This window comes from Falco punctatus (assembly GCF_963210335.1).
Source record: "Falco punctatus genome assembly, chromosome: 7".
Classification (NCBI taxonomy): Eukaryota; Metazoa; Chordata; class Aves; order Falconiformes; family Falconidae; genus Falco; species Falco punctatus.
Genome location: NC_137587.1, coordinates 2,216,958 through 2,237,276, shown reverse-complemented (window position 1 = coordinate 2,237,276; position 20,319 = coordinate 2,216,958). Strand labels below are relative to the sequence as shown.

Here is a 20,319-nt window from a genome sequence, read left to right as displayed (position 1 = left end):
ACGGGATGCACGCATCCTCTGCCCGGAGAGCTGAATAAAACGAGCAGAAAATGCACTAAAGCCTTTGCCACTTGTTCATGGCTGCCAAATTAGTTTTGAGTTAAGTTTTTAACATGCCTGGCTTGTCGGCTCTGCTGGGAATGCGGCTGGAGCAGGCAGTGCAGGGGGGAGAGTGGCGGGGGCAGCAGGGACAGGCGGCACAGTGCCCGAGCAGGTGGCACCTCTGTGTGTGGGATGTGACCTGCCGTCAGGCAGCGCAGGGGGAACACCATGAGCCTTCCGTCCTGCCACCCCAGGGCTTCGGGGGGTCCTGCTGCAGGGCTGGAGGAAGAGGGGACACGTCTCCAGCGGGCACATGTCTCCAGCGGGCACCAGGCCATCCGCATGCTCTCCCGCAGCACTGGCATCTCCAGCCAGCCGCCTGGTTCTGTTCCTTCCCTTGGGAGCCACAGCCACGATCCTCCGCGGAGCGGCACGGCTTCCCAGTTCCACCTCTTCTTCTGGCAAAGGTGGTGGCTACGGTTGGTCCCCAGTGGGTGCCGGATCCCTGCCCAGCTCTTCCCCACCTCCCCAGCGGCTGCCGGCGATCAGCAGAAGCCCTGGCTGCAGGCACCGTGGTGCTCTGCGATCCCAGCCCCAGGAGGTCGCAGCGGGAGGCTCCCAGTGCCGGCGTAGCCTGTGGGCTGGTGAAAGCCATAGCGAAATGAGATGGCAGCCAGTGCCCTCCTCGGGAATGGGCAGTTTCATCCAGCCTGGAACGTTCCCCTTCGACTCCCACCAGATTGCTGCCAGTTCTGGATGAGCTCTAGTGGGAAAGGAGCGGATTGTAGGCGAGGCACAGCCAGCGGAGGGGAGGCTGTTTAAACCACAGCAGACCCAGAGCTGCTGTAGTTTGTGCTGGGGATTACATCCAGGCCTTTCACCTATCCATACTCAGGGGTCTGGGGTGTCTTCTTGCCTGCAGGGGTTAGCAGGGCGAGCATTTTCCAAGGGAAGTGAAGGGATGGTGAACAGCACCATCCCTGGCTGGGAGCAAAGAGCAGCTTTTGTGGACCCATGCAAAAAGAGAAATCAATACAGCTTGAAAACAGGCACCCCAAAAGAACAAGTGGAAAAAGCAAGTATCCCACCAAAAATCAAACCAGTAGGTGCAAGCAGGGAGCTTGACAGCTGCCTGGGACAGCAGGAGAAGCCACTAAGAAAGAACAAAGAGTCACAGCCTGAAACACATAGGGCTACAAAAGGGCTCAAGACATAAAACTTCAAGTCCCCACAGTGTCCTGATGCGGAGTTCAAGCCCCTCCTCTCTACAGAGGCCTCCTGCAGCCTGTCTGGGGAGCCAGCAAGTCCCCCCCATGACCCAACTGGCTTCTTGTGCTGATGCCTCCTCCTCCATCCGTGCCCCTGTCTTCTTTCCAGCTCCGCTCCCTGACATCTCACCACGCTCCTCAGAGAAGGTCCCGAGACGTCTTGCTGTGAGAGCAGTGCACAACCACAAATCATTTGTACTGTCATTCACTTTTGCAGCCCATGAACCTTCTCCCGTGGCCATCGTCCTTGGCTGCTCCTGTCCCTGTGCTGGGTCAGCAGCCCGGGGATCAGCTCCAGCGCTATGCCTGGAGGAGAAGCTGGCTGACATGCAGCCTCAGCAGAAGAGGTGCCCCATGGGGACAAGAGCTGCTCCCCTGTCCCCCCTCTGGCAGAGCCACCAGAACAGCCAGCGCTGGAGGCTGAAAAGCTGCAGCCCAGAGCACGGGCAAGCCCCGAGCAGGGGAGACAGGAGGCAGCAGGAGGGCTGGGGGAGCTGGGTGACCTTGGACGGCACCTGGCTGAGTCTATATCATGAGCTAATCTGGGATTTTGACACTCAGACACCGACAGCAGCAGCCGCAGGTCCCCAAGCAGGAAGCCTGCAGCAAACACCCCAGTGCACCCAGCTGGCACACCTCGGCCCGTGCCACGGTGCTGTGGGCTCTTCGGCTGTCTAGTGCCCAGCCCCCAGCTCTCACATGGCCCCACGGAACCATCTGGGACTCGCTGTTGGCACCTCAGCCAAACCCTGACCCTCCACCCCCCTCCCCAGTCTGGTTTGCAGGGGAAGGCCATGAGTAACAAGTGACCTGCGTGCCCAGGGACGGAGGGAGCCGCAGCGCCGGAGCAGTGTGGCTGGGATGGGCAATGCTCCAGGGTTTGCAGGGGGTCCCTGTCTCCTGGCCCCCCGAGAGTGCTGCCGGCAGCCTGCTTACCCCCACTGCCTGTGCTGCAGGCAGGGCTGCACAGCCGGGCCGGCCCTGGCTCCCTGAAAGGGTTCATTGTGGTTGGTGGCGGAGCAGGGACACAGGCAGCATTGATGGCAGCGGGTGCCCCACGCTCCTGGCCGGGTGGCTGGCCTGCCCGGTGCCCGGCTGCTGGCAGCCCAGCCTCCCAGCCCACTGGGAAAAGGCTGGTTTGTAACGCTGCCCGCAGCCGGGCACTGCAGGAGGACCAGGCACTGACATGCACTTCTGGAGCTCCCAAAGGAGAGCGGCCGCGGCATTTACCCCTTCTCCACTGGCCCCACCACCCCGGCACGGCAGCACATCTCCTGGGGCTCCTCAGACCTGACTTGCTCCAGCAAGACCGTCCCCAGCCCCTTGGGGTGATGCTGCAGCTCCACTCAGCATTGCCACTGCCACCCCAGTGCCCCCCAGAGTGGTGCTGGGTGCTCCCCCTACACTCTGCTCCTCGGGCTGGAGCCGAGCGGGATCCATCCTGCCCGGGGAGAGAGCAGTGGCAGGACTCCAGCCCTGCCAGGCCCTCAGCAGCACCTGCAGCCACCAGTAAACACACATTAAGCTCCCACAGCCACCAGTACACATGTGGACCAGTGGAAGGAAAGCCGCCTTCCCGGGGAAGCTGGCCCCAAGGCATCCGGCACCTGAAGCCGTGGGGGGGCCAGGCTGGGCTGCACCCTGCAAGGGGTGGCAGGGTGCCAGAAGCAAAGCTCCCGGCCTCTTCCAGCCCATGGCACCCAAGAAATGCATAAAAGGAAAAATTCTTTCCACGATGACCTGTTTGTGTAACCTGTCGGGTAAACAAACAGTTTCTCTCCCGGCTGTGGAGCCAGGAGGCTTTTGCCAGTAACACGGGCACCATAGCGAGGTCAGGGCAGGGGGAGGTGGCAGCTCCCCACCTTTGCCAGCACAGACCCGGTGGGGAGCAGGCTCATCCCCTTCCCTCCCGGGGTGGCCCTGCACGCTGGCACGGAGGGGTGTGTGGCTCCAGTGGGGCAGCCCTTTCCAGCCTCGTGGATGCCACAGTGGTTTGGGGAGGGGGCACAGGGCTGGTACCCAACAGGGCTTGCTGCACAGGGCTTCAGTGCATGGCTTTTTGCCCCCTCCAAGCAGCAGCTGGAGGAGACAGGGTGACCTTGGGGGTGAACAGGGACCCATCTGTCCTTAGAGAGACAGACAGATGCTCAGGGCGCTTCCCGGGCTCGCCTGACACATGCTCACGTGCATCCCCAGTGCTTGTGGGCTCCCACGGAGGCTCTGTGAACTTCAGGCAGTTTAGGGTGAAATGAAAGACTCCACTGATGCTTCCTGCTGCTCCAGGGACTTAACGAGGGCTAATTCAAGGCTCTGCAGAAGCGTCACACCCACATCAAAAGGGCTGGGGAGGCAGAAGAGGTGCTGTGCGTGCCGGTGGCGTGGGTCATGCCTGGCTCTCCAGCAGAGGGATGGCTCCAGGGTGCTAGGGGCACCGCTGCCAGCGCCCTCCACAACACTCTTGCCTCTTTGGGTCAGGGCTGCCGACACAGCGGGTTCCATTGCCTTTTGCCACTGCATGGCAAGGCAGGCAGCCCCTTCCCACGCAAGACCCCCGCTCCCTCATGCCCCTTTGGCAGCTGTGCCCCTCACCACCTGCGATGCCCCGAGTTGGGGGGCACAACTGTCTCAGGGCAAAACCACGCCCCCCCAGCCAGGCTTTTCTCTAGTCTCAAGCACAGCAAACAGGATCCAGCAGCCTCCCCATCTTCCCTGGGGACCTGCCGGTTCCTCCCATGGTTCCTCTGCTCAGCAGGGATCCCTACCAGATGTGATGGCCATGGCCACACCAACCTCAGAGCAGCCTGAACCCACCCACACCCCCCCCCCCCCGGCCCCAAAGCAATGCAAATAATAAGAACAACAAACCACCCAAACTTTAACGTCTTGCATCCTTCTTTTTCCAAAATGGGAAACTAATCTGTCCCAAACCCCCAGGGCACTGGGACAGACCTGCTGGAAGGCCCAGCAGAGCCCACTCCACTGTGTCCAGCAGCCCAGCTGGGGTCACTTAGCAAGAGGGGGGTCCCAGTTCCCCTACACTCAGGACACCTGGCACCTCGCTAGCAGGTGGCAGGCGGTTCCCCTCCTAGCCCTTGCAGAGCCTTTTAACAGAAATATTAAGACTGGTAGGAATGCTGGATAAATGCAAGCTCATTAGTGTACACACCGGGGGAACAGCAGAACAAGGGTGAAAAGGACTGTATTCATAACCAGGGATGTGCTTCCAGCTAGGCAAGCTGAGCATCACCAAGCCCAGGTCTGATAAGTGCCAGCACGGATGCTGTCTTACTAGAAGACACCAGAGTGCTGCTATTTTCTGTTAACCCAGCAGGAGCATCGTTGCAAAAGATAACTCTGAACAGACAGGCAAGATCAGCCCAATAAACTAGTTCATCATTGCCCAGCAAGAGGAATGCAGGAACCACAGGGAGGACCCAGTGGCCAGCATCCCCTGTCCTCCAGGTCCCCAGGATCCTGAACATCCCTTGGGGACACACATCTTGGTGTTTGCACGTAGGGGAGCATGGAGGGGTAAAACCAACTTGCTTAGAGATTGTGTATAAAAAAATCACTTCCACAATTCACAATATGTGAATGATTTTTATTAAAAATACCAGAATCAGCGTTAAAGTTCCTGCTGTGCTTTGAACTCCCAAGAAAATGGGACTATGGAAGATAAAGGCCACGTAGAAGTGTTGACTTGGCTACTGTGCGATTCATGGGGCGTTTAACACCATGAAGCCTGACGTACGTTTTTAGAGAAGAGAACAAAAAACCCAACGACATGTGAAAGTCCAATACGGCTTTTGATACTGGCTTTGGCTCTCCAGCAGGTTTTCCCTTTGCCCTTACCTCGAGGGAGGGGGAAACAGGCTGTGGAGGGATGCCCGTGGCTGGGGGCTGATCCACGAGGCTGGGGGAGAACAGCACTGTGACCCCTTTACATGATTTTCTGTGCTGGGAGTAACGCAGAGCCCCGGAGCTCATCAGGTTTGACCTTTTCCTGGGAAGTTTCTCAGGAGTGAGGCAGCTGAGCGGGCTGTCAGCCCAGGGTCCCGGCGGTGTGGGCTCGCAGCAGGCTCAGGCGTGCTGAGCCACGGCAGGATCCTTAGCTGGGATGGGTGAGCACTGCTGCTCTCCCGGTCCGTGCTGGGATGCTCTCTGTGCTGGTGGGGTCCGTGTTTCCAAACAGACATCGGGTAGGCTGGAGAGTCCGGCAAGAATGCTGAAAAGCCCAGAAACCCCTGCTTTGTCATGAGAGATAAAGAAGTTTAGTCTATTTAACTTCTCAGAGAGAAGGTTAAGAGGTGCCTTGATCATGATCTATTAATACCTACACAGGAGAAACAGTTCAGATAGTAGATAGCTCTTTAATCTAATAGGCAAAGGCATAATGCAATCCTGTGGCTGGAAGCCAAAACTCGATGCCCTCTGACTAGAAATGAGGGGCATGTTCCACCGTCAGGCACATGGTGCTCTGGAGCAGCTCACCTGCGGCGGTGACGGCATCTCTGCCGAGGCGGAGGTGTGCCTGCGCCCCGCCGGGGACTCCAGAATGGGAATTCCTGGGTACCCGGAGGCAGCAAATATTTGGCCCTTAAAATGTGGGCTTTTACCAATGGATAGTTGGTCATGTTTGGTTTTGCACAGAGGAGGAGAATCTCCCTTCCCTTCCCCCAGCAATTTAAAACTGATCTGTAGTCAAGATGCTGTAAGTATATTAAAGTCAGAACGTGACACCGAGAGGGTTGCTTTGGTCCTCATTCATTTCCCTTACGTTATGCATTGTATCGACTTGTCGTGGCTCCTTGGAGGAAAAAGCAAAAAGGAAGGGGGAGTGAGAGGCTGGGGTAAATAAACACATCCTTGGCTACGTTACCAGCCCTGCACACACGGAGTGTATAAGCTCCTCAAGAGAAGGGATTATAGCATGAGCTCTTTATCACCGCTTCTGAACTGCAGAAGGACGTCAAGTCTAAAGTCTTTTGTTAAAGCTTCTACGTGCAAGCCAATAAGAAAGGACATTTTCTGAAAGTCAAATGTTCCCAAAACACTCCAGACTCGGTCCCTGAAGATCACGGTATCAAAAAAAAAAAAATAAAATCACTGTGAGAAATTTTAGTTGGCGCTCAGGAATGATTTCGGTAACCCCACCAGCCCCACACAGCACCGGGCTCCGGCAGGGTTTAGAGACTCGTGTTGGGAAGCTTTGCCCCCCACAAGCCTGCGAAGGGAGCCACGGGGCAGGGAGAGGGGGCAGCAGCCCCCACTGGGCACAGCCCTCCCGCTGCTCCCACCCTGCTGCATGCCCACGCCGTCGCCGAGCAGCTGCCAGCGAGCCAACAGCAACTCTTTCTCCGCGACATACCTCTCGATCCTCTGCGCATACTTGGCCCAAGGGGCAGCCGCAAAGTTTTTACCATCGTGGTGCTTCCTCGCAGCAGGGAGAGCCTTGGCCAGGCGGGGAGGGGACCTCCAGTGCTGCCCGCGCCAGCCGGAGCGGTACGCTGGCACTGCAGCCTGGGGAGTCCGGCAGAGCAACCCTAGCACACAGGTGGGCTTACAAACGCCACGGTACAGTCTGGCACAGGCTCTCAAAACGCCGTGCTTAAGCACACAAATAGTATTTTCTATTAGTCTGCCTTTAAATTTATGTGCCTTAATATATCGCTCTTTATGTTAACGACGTTTTGCAAGATGTACGGGGGAAGTAACGCGGCCAGATTACTGCGAGGATCATAACTTTGCTCCTGACTGCGTTTTGAGTGATTAGAACAGTAACCTTCACATCACCTTAACAGCCACATTGGTATTTTATTACATATATTCCCAAACAGATTATGTTGTTAAGGTAGATTTTTCGAACCGTAACTCAAGAGGAGAAAATACAAAGCCTTCGCAGAAATCTGTTGCCGGCGAGCAAGGAAATTGGATGCTTTCAAACTGCATTTGGGCTCAGGTAAAAATTGTAGAAGGTGAGCTTTTTTGACTCTCCAAGCCACCCACAGCCTCTCTGCCCTCCTGCCTAGAGCCGTGCAGGGGGAAGGCGATGCCTTTTCAACAGAAGCAAATTTTCTTGGTGAGGGTGAGGTACAGCCACAGCAGTCCTTCCCTCTGAAAGGCAAACTGACCGCAAGCACACCCCATGGAGCCTAGTTAATATTTTAGTACTCACCGGTCAGAGATACGGAGCTATAATATGTAAACTTTCAAACCAACTGCATCTCTCTAGATTAATGATTAAAATATCGGGGAACATCTGTGATCATGCCCAGCCAAAAACATCAGAAGCCTCCGTCTGTCCTTCAGCCCCTCTTGCATTCCTCATTTTTTGGCATTGACCTCTTACATTTCTTTCCTTTGTATGAGGCAGCCTCTACAGCCACGTTACCTTGGTTGCCCCGGGTTCACCGGCACCGTTCGAAGCCCGGGTGTCCGCAGACGCACAGCGCATCACTGGTGTTCGGAAGTTCTCCAGGTACCTGCACCAGCCCCGCAGGCAGGGGGACAGTCCCCAGCACCTGGAGACACGTGGCCAAGTCGCTCCGGGCTTGCTCTGAGTTGTGGGGCACCCTGGATCTCAGCAGGTGTCTCAGCACCCAGACTGTTTCTGGGCTGATGTGTAAGAGAGGAGCAAATCCTTACTCTTTGGACAGACTGGGGAGCATGCAGGTGCCCGTCTGGTCTCGTGTTCTTACTGTGAGCCTCTTGATTTCCTCCTGGAACTGGTCCCTGGCCCAGTTTATGCCCCGGTCGGCCAAACTCCTTGAAATCCTGCCATTCCTGCACTTCCAGCGCCTTGGCCCCCAGTGAGAGTGGAGCACAGCTGTGGCCGCAGGCCAGCTGGACACCCGCTCCGTGCTCCTCCCTGGCGCTCACCAGAGGTGCCGAGTAAGTGCAAGCATCTGAGGATGAGCTGCCGAGGGCCTGCATGCCGTGTGTGGGTGGCACTCAGGGCTGGTGTGGAGGTGCTACCTACGGGTCTGTAGGTACCAGGTCGGTGACCCCCCGGTGGGTGAATCAGCAGCTCGTGTCTGTGGAAAGGGGTGGCCTGAGCAGGAGCATCACCTGAGGACACCAGGACCACCCGCATCACCTCATGGCCACCAGCGTGTTTCCAGCAGCAGGCAGCAGTGCAGCTCTTCCCCAGCCCCAGGAAGAGAGTCAGGGCTGGCAGGAGCCTTGGTCCCCGTCCTTTGGAAGGCGTAGGAAAACCAGCACGAGAGCGAGCAGCTTCAGGGCTTTCTCACTCAAAACAGAGATACACCAATGCAATGGCACCGTATAACGAATGCTGTGATGGGGAGCTGTTGCTATGGTGAGGGAAATAATATTTAAGCACCAACAGTTTATAAATATAAAATCCTTACAAAGTTTTCTAAAATTAGATTAAAGGGGCTAGGGCTGTCAGGGTATCGTAAAAGGCTTAAGAAATACCGGTATTTTTGGACGTGCAATATCTGGGTCCTCCTCAAACAGCAAATGCAGGTCCAAAATGCTAAACACCGAACGCGATGATCTGCTGTTGTGCTTCCCGAGATGTACAAGCAACCTCATAGCCCTGAAACGGCTGTCGCAGCCTGGCAGGCCGCTGAGAGCGGAGGCGAGGCCAGCGTTCCCGGGGATTTGGTTTTCTCTCGACACAGTTGCGGCGCAGGGACCCGGGCTCTGCTGTTTTTCGTAGCCCACTCGCCGCTGAGTGAAGTTGCTCTGAGCTGCTGCTGGAGATGCTGGTACCGCATCCCTGTGGTGCCACTGGGCAAGTGCTGGAGTCGGAGGCGAGACGTGGCAATTCCTGAGCTGGGAGGCAGCTGCCGGGGGGCGCGGGGGCTCTCGGGGACCGGCTGCTGCTGCTGTGAGTGTAAGAAACCCACTGTGATTCTTGCACCGCCCCGGCAGCACCAAGCATGCTGACAGTAAAACAGGGATATAAAAACCCGAATATCCGTGGTAGCGTCGCTGGACTCACGAGCTGCCATTTCAGTGAACGTGCAGTTGAAGTGCTAAAAATGCAGCTGAGCTGGCAAATGCTGGACAAAAACCATTCAAAGTTGCCAAAAGTAAATGTCTGGCCCGTTTGGAGGGGTCAGACAGAAGCAGAAGCTGGGAGGAACGTGACCATCCCACCGCAGCCACCTCAGCGGTCCCTGTGGCCCCGTGTTCCCATTGCTCTGCCCACCCTGCCTTCCCAGCCCGATTCCCGCACCGCCAGGGTGGGTCTGGGCCCCGGCCGTGGCAGCGCAGGGGGGTCCCTGGGGCAGCGGAACCAGTCCCCGCCATAACAGCATCATTATTATTATTATTATTATTATTATTATCATTATCGTTATAATGATCATTATCATTATTAATGAGCAAAGACCACCGGAAAAATGAGTGACTGCGCACTGACACCCCTACCAAGCCCGGTGGGGGCCCGGCTGGGGGGGCTGCTTGCACCCCAGCCCGGGGCGTGGGGGGGTGGGATGCACCCACAGCCCCGCACCCAGCCCCGCCCTGCGGGGTGGCGATACCCGCTCCCCAGCCGCCCCCCCGTGCCCCAGGACACGTCTCCCGTGGGGACCCCCACGGCGGGGGGCTGGGGGGGGCAGAGGCGGGGAGCCCGGCGGGGCGGGGGCAGCGCGGGGCGGAGGCGCTGCCTGTGCGCTGCCGGGCGGTCCGGCGTGGGGAGGAGGGAGGGAGGGAGGGAGAGGAGAGCGGGGCCGCCCCCTCCCCTGCCCGCCCTCCCGGCTGCCGGCGCGGCGCGGAGGGGCGTGGAGAGGCGGCCCCGCGCTGCCCGCGCGGGCAGGGCAGGCAGGGCGGGCAGCGCGGGCAGGGCGGGCAGCGCAGGCAGGGCTGTGCGCGGCCGCCGGCAGCGATGAGCCCCCGCGGCGAGGCCCGCTGAGCCGCACCGCCAGCAGCTCCCCCCCAGCCGGGCTCGGCGCCCCCCCCCCAGGAGCCGCGGAGGGGCCCGCCGGGGATGCGGGGGGGACCCCGCCGCCGCGCTCCGCCAGGTAAGGGGCTTGGGGGCGGGGGGGTGGGGGTCTCCCTTAACCCTTTCCGTGCCACCAACTTTCCAGGGCGGCGGGACATCACCCGCAGCGGCGGGACGAGGCTTTGCCCGGCTGGTCCCCAGCGGCGGCACCCCCGTGTCCCCGCGGGACCCCCGTGTCCCGGGCTGCCAGCGCCCGCGGCTGCCCCCGGGGCTCGACTGCAGGCCTGGCCCCCCGAGCCGGGGAGGGGCGAGCTGCGGGGCAACTTGGGCTGTTGTTGGGCGAGGAGCTGCCGCCTGGAAGAAGCGGGTCCCCGACGGTGGGGATGCGGTGCGGCGCGGACAGATGCCCTAGAGATCGCTGCCAGCCCCAGAAGGGCTCCGATAAAGGTGCCAGCCCCAGAAGGGCTCCGATAAAGGTGCCAGCCCCTGAAGGGCTCTGATAAAGGTCCCAGCCCCAGAAGGGCTCCGATAAAGGTGCCAGCCCCAGAAGGGCTCCGATAAAGGTGCCAGCCCCTGAAGGGCTCTGATAAAGGTCCCAGCCCCTGAAGGGCTCTGATAAAGGTCCCAGCCCCAGAAGGGCTCCGATAAAGGTGCCAGCCCCTGAAGGGCTCCGATAACGCTGCTGTGAGGAGGCAGGCTGGCGAGTGGGGCTAGGGCACCCCTGGCACAAGCAGCCCTCCAGCAAAGCCGCACGCCTCAAGGTTGGGGCTCTTGCCGCAGCCCTTGGCCGGCAAAGGGGGTGTTGGGAGGTGGTGAATGAGCGCCTTCATCCCAACAGAGCCTTCCAGCTCCTGCCAGGGGAGCGCTCCAGGAGGGAGCGAGCCAGTGCGCAAACAGGCTGCTGGGTGGCTCAGGGGAAGGGGGAGAGCACAAAAAAATATTGTACCAGGTTTACCCGGGTGTTTGCATCCTCGGGAGGAGGCAGATGCAGTTCAGCAGATGAGGGATAAACAGGCACAGGTGGATGTTGCGATAAGCAAACTCTGGGACTGGCTGGGGTTGGCATTACTTGATAGCAATTAATTAACTCAAAATGTGTATGCTGACTGCCAGTAGGAAAAAAACGCAGATCCCCATAGAAAACTCTGTGATGATTTAAGCGCTGGTCAAAGCGGGCGGTAATCTGGTGGCAAAGGCTCTCTTGGTCCCTCTGAAATGGAGAGGGGATGGGCAAAGAGAGGGGAGCAGGGGGCATGCCAGGAGTGGCTTTGAGCTCTGGAGTCCTGTGTCTTGTTAGAAAAGTGCCCCGGGAGGCGATGCACATGCGAGCGGAGCAGGTCTGGGGGCACAAGGCACCTCCACTCGGTGGCATATGGGGCGGTGCTCGCCCAGGGAAGGCGGCGGGTCCCCGGCGAGTCCCTGGCTGGCTTGAAGCTGTGACCGCAGGGAAGCTCTAGTGCTGCACGGCTGGAGAGGAGGCAAGGCTGAAGGCTCGCTCCCACCCCATCAGGATCTCACGCTGGGGGGCCTTACTGGGGGAGAGGTGTGAGGATGGAGACCAGCCCTGCTCCTGCATCTGTTGCGGTACCCAAAATCAGGTAGCGCCTGTGGTGCGGGGAAAGGGGGGCTGCTCGGCGCTGCTTTGCTCAGCATCTCCCTTTCCCCGGGGGAGCGGGGGTGCAGCCTGCCTGCACCCAGGATGGGTGGGCCACAGGCTGTGTGTGCCTGGCTTTGCAGAGCCACAGCATGACTAAGCCACTGCAACTGAGTGGGATGCTCATGGTTAAACACCATCAGCAGCCCGTTTTCCCGTCACGCTGTTTTAAGAGATGAACTCTTTGCTCCGCGGGAGGACACGGGGAAGCAGCAGGGCCCGTGCCAGCAGGTCCCTGGCCGAGAGTTGTTTTGCAGCCCTGCGGCAAGCTGGGGGGAGTGGGGGGCGCGGGAGCCTGGCTGGCTGGGCAGCAAGGCACGGCAGGGCGCTGGCTGCAGTTCCCCCCTCCCTGACCAGCCCTCCAGCAACTGCTCTGCCCTGGGCAAGGCACCCAGGGGTGCTGCTTGCCGGGCAGGGGACGGGGGTGCATGGCTGTGCGGCTGCTGGAATTGATGCTGGGAACTCTGTGGGCGACTACGCACGTGTGGGTCTCCCTCCTGGCAGGGATGAAGGGCTGTCTGCGATGGGGCGCGTTTTGGGCGAGCATGCTGCAGCGATGCCTTCTTGTGTCAGGAGAGGGGTTTTGCCTCACAACTCCCCGCGTGGGCTTCACGTGGCGTGGGCTGTGCCCCTGTGCCCCTCCGTGCCGGCACCGGCGCGGCAGGCAGCTCTGCCGGCTCCCCGTGCCCAGCCACCCGTTCTGCTGGCACCGAGACCCTCGGCACCTCTCGGATGTTCGCTGCTCGCAGTTGTGTTTTCCAGCTGGTCCCAAAGTCCTGAGTCACTCTGCCGTTTCCATGGAAACAGCCTGGCTGGCGGGAGTGGGCTCTGGGGGGAGAGGGTGCTGGCTCGGGGGGAGAGGGTGCCGGCACCAGGGAAGGGCTCGAGGGGCACAGGCGCTGCTCCAGCACATCGCCCTGCTGCCGCTGCTTGTGCCAGGGCTGGAGCCGGCACCTGCGTTGCACGGACCCTTGCACCTTCTTCCACTCCTTTTCCCTTCCTCCCTGTCCTGGGGAAGTGCAGAGGGATTTCCCTGGCAGCGGCAAGGGAGCCCAGGATGAGCCCAGCCGGGCCGAGGGTACAACTTCTGGGGAGCTGTCGAGGGAGAGGGACAGGCTGGAGGCAGTGAGAGGAGCAGGGTGTTTCGAGTGCCCTGTGAGAGCCTTGGAAACAGCACTGTCAGTGTCGGTTACTGTGAGCTCTCCTGCCTAAAGCTGCCGGCACCCCCCAGTTGCCCAAACGCGGCCGCCTCTGGGAAGGGAACCTGCGAGGAAGACTTGGGGTGGGAGGCAGGGCAGCTTGCGGATGCTGTGGGCCCCCCCGCCCCGAGTAGGAGGGTGCCACAGTGCTCCCTACACGCTGCTCAGGTGTAACACCCTCCTGCTTGTGGAGGGAAGACGTGCGAGTGGCACTGAGCCCTGCAGCCGCCCTGCCGAGTCCCGCCTGCCTGGCAGCACCTGAGTTCAGCTGCCAGCGCAGCCTCCGGCACGGCAGCTCAACAAGCAGGTCATTCCCCTCCAACCTGGGAAGACCATCCCCGAAATGGGAGCCCACCACCCGGCATCTCCTCCTGGGCCTCCGCTGTGCTGCGGCTGGCGGCCGCGCTCCCTGCTCCCTGTGCTGGTGACTCACAGATGCCATTCGGCTTAATTCATCTCCTCCGATCTCCCGGCGCTCCTGGGCTGTCTTGCTGGCTTCTTGCCTGCTCATCCTCCCTGGAGCGCTGCTGAGAGTCAGGGGAAGTGGCGGAGGAAGAGGAAGAAGGCAGGTGATGATGGACCCACCGCTGTTTGTGGGGTGGGGGAGGCTGCACTGCCTGCGCCCACCCTCTCCCTTCCTCTGGGCTCAAGGCTGCAGGAAGCAGGGTGGGGGAGAGCAAAGGCTCAGCATCTTCTTCTTCCCATGGACAACGCTCCTGTCCCCGCACCAGGCACCAGTTGGCCTCCCGCAGCGCTTGGAGCCAGTTGCTGGATGCCACGCACCCCCCGGGGACAGCCTGGTCCCGGCGCAGCTGCAGGCAGCCGACAGGGATGCAGGCAAGGCAGTGCAGCGCAGTCTGCCTGCTGTGACCGGAGGGGTTTAGGGTCAGGGATGGGGCAGCAGTGACCCCAGCCCAGTGCAAAAAGAGCCCATGTGCCTTCTCGCAGGCCCCTCGCAGCACCAGCAGTGCTGGGGGGCTGGAAAGTAGACGTGACTTGCCCCCACCCCAAGTGTCCATCTCCGAGCCCCAGCTGTCTGGAGCAACCTGCCCGACCCGGCTCCCGCCTTGGGGCTGCATCTGCTCATTGTCTTCGGTGGAGCCGAGCTGGAGGCAGAGCAGAGGGGGATTCCAGCCGGCAGCACTTTATAGCAGAGAGGCATCTGTGAGGGCGGCATTTCGGGTAACTCCCGTGGTCGCAGCATCCCAGAGGCTAGGGCTGAGGAGGCAAAACAGCGCGTGCCTCACGCAGGACTCGGACGCAGCCCCACACGGCATAGCCCTCGCTCCGCGTGCTGCTCTGGTATCCTGAAGAGGAATGGGCCAGTTTAAGAACAAGGTCCCTCAGGGAGAGATGGGAGAGCAAGTGGCAAACCTGCTGCGCCTGTGTGCGGGAGACACCCTCCTGCAGTGCACTGGCTGCAGCCGCTGCTCCACCAGCCCGCTCCGAGCCCTGCGGAGCCATGTGCGGCTCCTCCTTGTCAGGTGTTTCACACCAGCCTGGACGGATGAGCAAGGTGGAGCGTGAGTAGAAGTCATCCCAAGCCATGCTGGCAGCTCCCAGGAGCCAGGCACTTGTGCTGCCCCAGAGCACTCAGCTGCCAGGCGCCGCTGCCTCCCCAGCCAGGGGCTGGGCTGAGTGGGAACCGCAGCCTCTCGGGGACAGGCAGCGATGGGAGGAGGTGGGAGAGTGGCGAGGGGCTGAGAGGAGGCTCCAGCTGGCTTTAAAGGCCACAGATGTGACATCAGGGAGGGAAGACTTCTCCCAGAACCTGCCTCTCCCTGGCACTGCCAACGTGAAAGGTGATGAGGGGCATCCGAGGCTGAAGCTGGGCTGTATCCTCACGCCTGCTCTGCCACGGAGGTGCCTTGAAATGCCCCGGTTCCTCCCCTCCGCAGCTCGGTGCATTGCAAAGGGGAGTGGGTCCAGGTGGATGGAGAACCTGAAAAGCTCGCGGCCAGTGATCCAGCAGGAATTGGGACCAAGGAGGCACGTGGGCTCTGGCTGCCTTTTGCAGGGGAGCCGGCAGTGGGTTTCTGCTGCATCCCAGGACAATCCGAGTTGCATCTGCTCCAGCATCCATCAGCAGCGCAGCCAGGGGTAGAAGCTGAGGCTGTGTGAAGGATGCAGTGTGGCTGGCCATCACTAGAGAGCAGGAAAGTGCTCCCACTGCAGCTCCCACCTAGGCAGCATACAGGAGCCCCCTGGGCCAGGAGATGCCAGCAGGGACCCTCCTGTCCTGCCCTGACTTAGCAGATCCAGAAAAAACACTTTCTCCAAGGGATAGAGTATCCCATGTGGATGATGGGGCCAGGTCTCCCCTCTACAGGGTGGGTAACCCCAAACCAGTAGCAGCAGTAGCCAAGCACCTGGACCAAGGACTTTGGTCTCCCGGCCACGTGCCACATCCCTGGCAGGCAGCAGCCCAGGAGAAAGCATCCCTCAAAGCATCGTTATGAGTCTAAAGCACGGCTCTCAGCGTGCAGACACGGTGACGGCTGGCGGAGGGGTCACCTGCAGCAGCTGTGCCGGAGCCCCTGTGCTGGGGCCCAGCTCTAAGCCACTGCTCGCAGCGAGAGGTCTCAGCTCCTGCAGCCTCCTGCCTGTCCTGAGCAGCTGGGGCAACTGGTAAATAATAAAAATAATAATTAAAAGAGAAAGGAAGGAGGATTTTGACTCGCCTGCAGGTCTGAGCAGCCCTGCTGGCATTGCTCGCTGGGCATCTTTGGGGATAGGGGCACGTTGAGGAGGTGGGGACGACACGCCATGCCAGCTGCCGTGGGCTCTGCAGGGGACGCACACCAGAAGCACTGCACCATCCCGAGCCCGTCGGAGATTTCAGCGTGTTCTGGGCTTGAACGGGCCTCGCGTGCTGAAATCTGCTGCTGGCCCATTGGCCTCTCTTGGAGACCTCAGCTGAGCAGCGGCTCCGACAGCCCCAGATGCCGTGGCTCGTGTGCTGGGGCTGAGCAGGGACCAGGTGTGCACCATCAGCTCGGGGCCGGCTCCATGCTCTCCTGGGAGACGTGCGGAGAGCGTGAGAGGGGTGGGGAAGAGGGAGCAATGGGGGTGATGATGCTGTTGGAGGGAAGGGGTCTGCTCAGCGGGAAGCAGACGTACTTGGGTTTGTCCCCTCTTTGCAGGTGGCTGCAGAGTAACACACTGCGGGGAGGGGAATGACATGGAAGGAGGGCGGGCGAGGGGGAGTGTGTGCAGGGGAGCTTCAAAGCCATTGCTAATACTGGGGTGTCTCTGCTGCACAGGGGTTTTAGCTTCTTTAGGGTTTCTGGGATGAGACGGCTATCTCCTGCCCCCCAGCCCCACTGGCCTTGGGGAGTGATAGCATGCGGATGCGAAGCCCTGTGCTTTGGAGAGCAGCAGGGCAGTCTGTGGGTGTAATCCGGTTAGTGAACGGGGCGAGATGTTGGAGCACCACCACCGGCACATCCCCTTCCCACAATGCCACAGCTCCCCAGGCATGGCAGGGATGCCCTCACCTAGCCATCCTGGAGCATCCCAGTTCAGCTCCCCCACCCCTTGCTCCGCCTCGGGCAGCAGCAAGGCAGGGGTCAGCACCACTAAAGCTGACCTGCGCCACTACAGCCCTGCCCTTCCCTGCACCCATCCCTGGTGCCGAGGCCACCCACGCTGCGCTGTTGCCAACGGAGGATGGAACGATGCCATTTCTCTTGCTTCCTCCTTTGTGGCATTGCTTTACCCTGCTCTGGCGCTCAGGACAGGAGGGGAGGCTGAATCCCAGAGCCGAGTAGGACCTGGCCAGAACAATGAGCTCAGTGCTGGGGGCACATCGGGCTGGCAGCAAGGACACAACTCTGGCTGCTGCTTGTCCCCAGAGGCTGACGGGCTGAGCCAGCCTGGCTGGTGAACCTCTAAGCAGAGAGGTTTGCAGCTCTAGGAGAGCCATCGCCCCGCTCCCAAGCAGGAGGCCGTTGGCCTGGATGGTCCATGCCTTGTCCTGCCAGCTGGACAGAAAGGATGGAGACGAGCCTCCCCAGGCAGCGCTCAGCACCAGCCCCTGCCCTTTCCCTGCTGTGGCTCCTGCACTGGGTGTCAAAGGCACTGGCTGATGGGGTGACAAGTGACTCACGAGGCACTTGGGGAGGAGGGTTGGCAGCAGCTGGGTGGAGGCACAGACAGCGCAGCCACCAAGCTCGAACATCCCCCTGCCTGGGCTGCAGGGCACGGGGTGAGCTGTGGGGCACAGATTTGTGTATGTTCCCAGCCTGGGAGGAAGCAGACCCTCGGGCTGAAGGCCTGGATGGAGGCATGTCTCCAGGCTTGCCAGCCTCTGCCTGCTCTTCCTTTCCAAAACAGGGCTCTGCAGTGCCTGGCGGGTCCACGGGGGTTGTGGCTGACGTACGGGCATCAGGAGGGCATCTGGTGGTACCCCCAGCAGCAGGATGCTTGAGTCCTCCTTAGCAGTCCTTGCTCAACCCGTGACTTCTCTGTTGGGTTGCAGACACTGAGACGACCTGTGAAGAAGCTCCATGAAGGTGACCAGCCATGCAATGTTCCTGGAAGGCTGTCCTCCTACTAGCCGTGGCATCCATTGCGATCCAGTACACGGCGATCCGGACCTTTACTGCCAAGTCCTTCCACAGCTGCCCCAACCCCAACCCCGTGAACTGCAGCCTGAGCCAGGACACCGACGTGGCCGACAGGCTGTGCGACGAGAGCCCCACTTTCTCATATAACCTCTCCAGGAAGACGCATGTCCTCATCCTCGCCACCACCCGCAGCGGCTCCTCGTTTGTCGGGCAGCTGTTTAACCAGCACTTCGATGTCTTCTATTTATTTGAGCCCCTCTACCATGTCCAGTACACTCTGATCCCAAAGCTGACCCAGAGCAAGAGTACGACGGACCGGCGGGTCATGCTGGGGGCCAGCCGAGACCTGCTGAGGAGCCTGTACGACTGCGACCTCTACTTCTTGGAGAACTACATCAAACCCCAGCCCGTCAACCACACCACCGACCGCCTCTTCCGCAGGGGAGCCAGCAAGGCCCTGTGCTCGCCGCCCGTCTGCGAGTCCCTGGGAGCCGTCGATCTCCACCTGGAGGAAGGAGACTGCGTGAAGAAGTGCGGGACCTTGAACCTGACACTGGCCACCGAGTCCTGCAGAGAGCACGGGCACGTGGCCATCAAAACCGTGCGGGTGCCCGAGGTCAACGACCTCCGGGCCCTGGTGGAGGACCCGCGGCTGAACTTGAAGGTCATCCAGCTGGTGAGGGACCCCCGGGGGATCCTGGCGTCTCGGAGCGAGACCTTCCGGGACACTTACCGGCTGTGGAGGATCTGGGATGGCACTGGAAGGAAGCCGTACAACCTGGATGTGACCCAGCTCACCACGGTGTGCGAGGACTTCTGGAACTCGGTGTCCACCGGCCTCAACCGGCCGCCGTGGCTCAAGGGCAAGTACATGCTGGTGCGGTACGAAGACCTGGCCAGGAATCCCATGAAAAAGACCGAGGAAATCTACGATTTCCTGGGCATCCACATGGACAGCAACGTCGAGCGCTGGATACAGAACAACACCCGAGGAGACAGGTCCTCCTCCAAACACAAGTACGGGACAGTGCGCAACTCGGCGGCGACGGCGGAGAAGTGGCGGTTCCGGCTCTCCTATGAGATCGTGGCGTTCACCCAGCACGCCTGCCAGCAGGTGCTGGCACAGCTCGGCTACAAAACCGCTGGCTCCGAGGAGGAGCTGAAGAACCTCTCCATCAGCCTGGTCGAGGAGAGAGACTTCCTGCCCTTCTCCTAAGGCAGCCCTGGGGTGGCCGGTTTTGATACGGACTGTTTCTAACTGTTGCCTTATTTTATTTTCTTTCGTTTTGTTTCTTCCCCCCTCTTTCTCTCTTTCTCTCTCTCGTCTTTTTCTCTCCAAAATTTGCACTAAACCTCGAGTGGGAATCTCAACAGCGGAGTCCAGGGGAGCGATGGCTGCCCCTTCAATACGTTTTGGACGCAAGAGGAGTCGGGTCTCTCCCAGCAAGAGCTAGAACTGTGGATGGGTTAACAATGTTTACAAATCACACAAAATGTATAAAGCAACCTTCAAGCTTTCCAAACCGAAGGGTACCTGAGGTACTGTACTTTTGCACTGTTTACTTTTACAATGTAAGAGGTAAATATAAATATAATTTATGAATGGTGTCATCCCCTCCAGAGTAACTCCCCTCGCCCCCTAATGAGCAGGTTAGACTGAAAGCTGAACGTGGAACAACCTCCTCGTTTTCAATCTTGGTGCGACACGTCCGTCTGTTTTAAGTCCTGTTGTTGGGCTGGGCGGCTGGGCAGCTGCTTGTACATGGTTGTTTGGTAACACCTGTGATATTTGTGCCAAAACCCCACAAAAGAAGAAAAAAAAGAAAAAAGGAAAAAAAAAGGGAAAAAAAAAGTGACTGGGTGGTTTGGTAAAAGCTTTATTTCTGTGTTTTCTGTAAATAAAAGTGCAATAAAACTGACCTGGGGGTGAACTTCAAGTGCAGGACCTCAGTGACTGAACTGGAGTGGATGCACCAGCAGGCAGAGAGCCATGTCTGCTGGTGCGCCCGGGCTGGGAGCAGGGTGGGGGGCAGCCACCACAGCCCCCCGGGCAGCAGGGGCTGCAGCCACCTCCCTGGGCACGTGTACGTCCGCATCCGAAGCGTGTCACAACGCGAGCAGTTACGCTCGGAGTGAGAACCTGTGGTTGTTCAGAGCTTGCTGGCCTGGCGGGGGGGCACGGGGCTTAAGAGAATCATTTTGGTTGGAAAAGAACTTGGTCAGATCGTCGGGTCCGACCGGTGACCCAGCAGTGCCTGAGCGCCCACCCTGCAGCGCTGACGGCACCAGCACCGTAAGCGTGGCCCCGCTGCGCTGCCCCTCATTGTCCCCCTGACCCCCTGCCGCCTCTGTGGCTGTTGATGCCAGCACTGGCGTGCCCTGCCCTGGGGGACCAGAGAGAAGTGCTCGAGGGAGGTCAGGTCATCAAACTGCCAGAATGAAAATGAGCAAACAAGATGACGGTCCTGGCAATGCCCAAGATTTTCTCCAGGAGCTGCTGGCTGCAGGGCCCTGGCTGGGTGAGGAGGCTGGGGCACGCAGGGCAGGAGCGATGCTGCACAGCAGCACGGCACTGCTGACCCCACACAAGATGCTGCTGGTCCATTCAACCCCTGCCTGCTGGAACCACCTCCGACCCGGCAGTGTCCGGGCAGCCCAGGAGTCACATCCCGCA

General features: G+C 60.0%; 1 protein-coding gene across 5 annotated transcripts; it reads left to right on the top strand.

Moving 5' to 3' along the window:
* The first annotated feature begins 10,143 nt into the window (after positions 1–10,143).
* On the top strand, positions 10,144–19,576 carry CHST1 (carbohydrate sulfotransferase 1). Of its 5 annotated transcripts, none has more exons than XM_080395947.1 (2): positions 10,144–10,303; positions 17,558–19,576. In XM_080395947.1, exon 2 carries the CDS (start codon positions 17,602–17,604, stop codon positions 18,859–18,861), a length of 1,260 nt encoding a protein of 419 aa, XP_080252073.1. In that variant the 5' UTR covers positions 10,144–10,303; positions 17,558–17,601; the 3' UTR covers positions 18,862–19,576. The 5 variants fall into 5 exon arrangements, with proteins under 5 accessions (XP_080252073.1, XP_080252071.1, XP_080252074.1 ...); XM_080395945.1 differs by lacking the exon at positions 10,144–10,303 and adding an exon at positions 10,339–11,822; XM_080395948.1 differs by lacking the exon at positions 10,144–10,303 and adding an exon at positions 10,339–11,822 and having other exon boundaries at positions 17,413–19,576.
* The last annotated feature ends 743 nt before the right edge of the window (positions 19,577–20,319 follow it).

Coding starts and splice junctions, on each gene's coding strand:
- CHST1 (XM_080395947.1), top strand. CDS start 17,602: ATGCAATGTTCCTGGAAGGCTGTCCTCCTACTAGCCGTGGCATCCATT.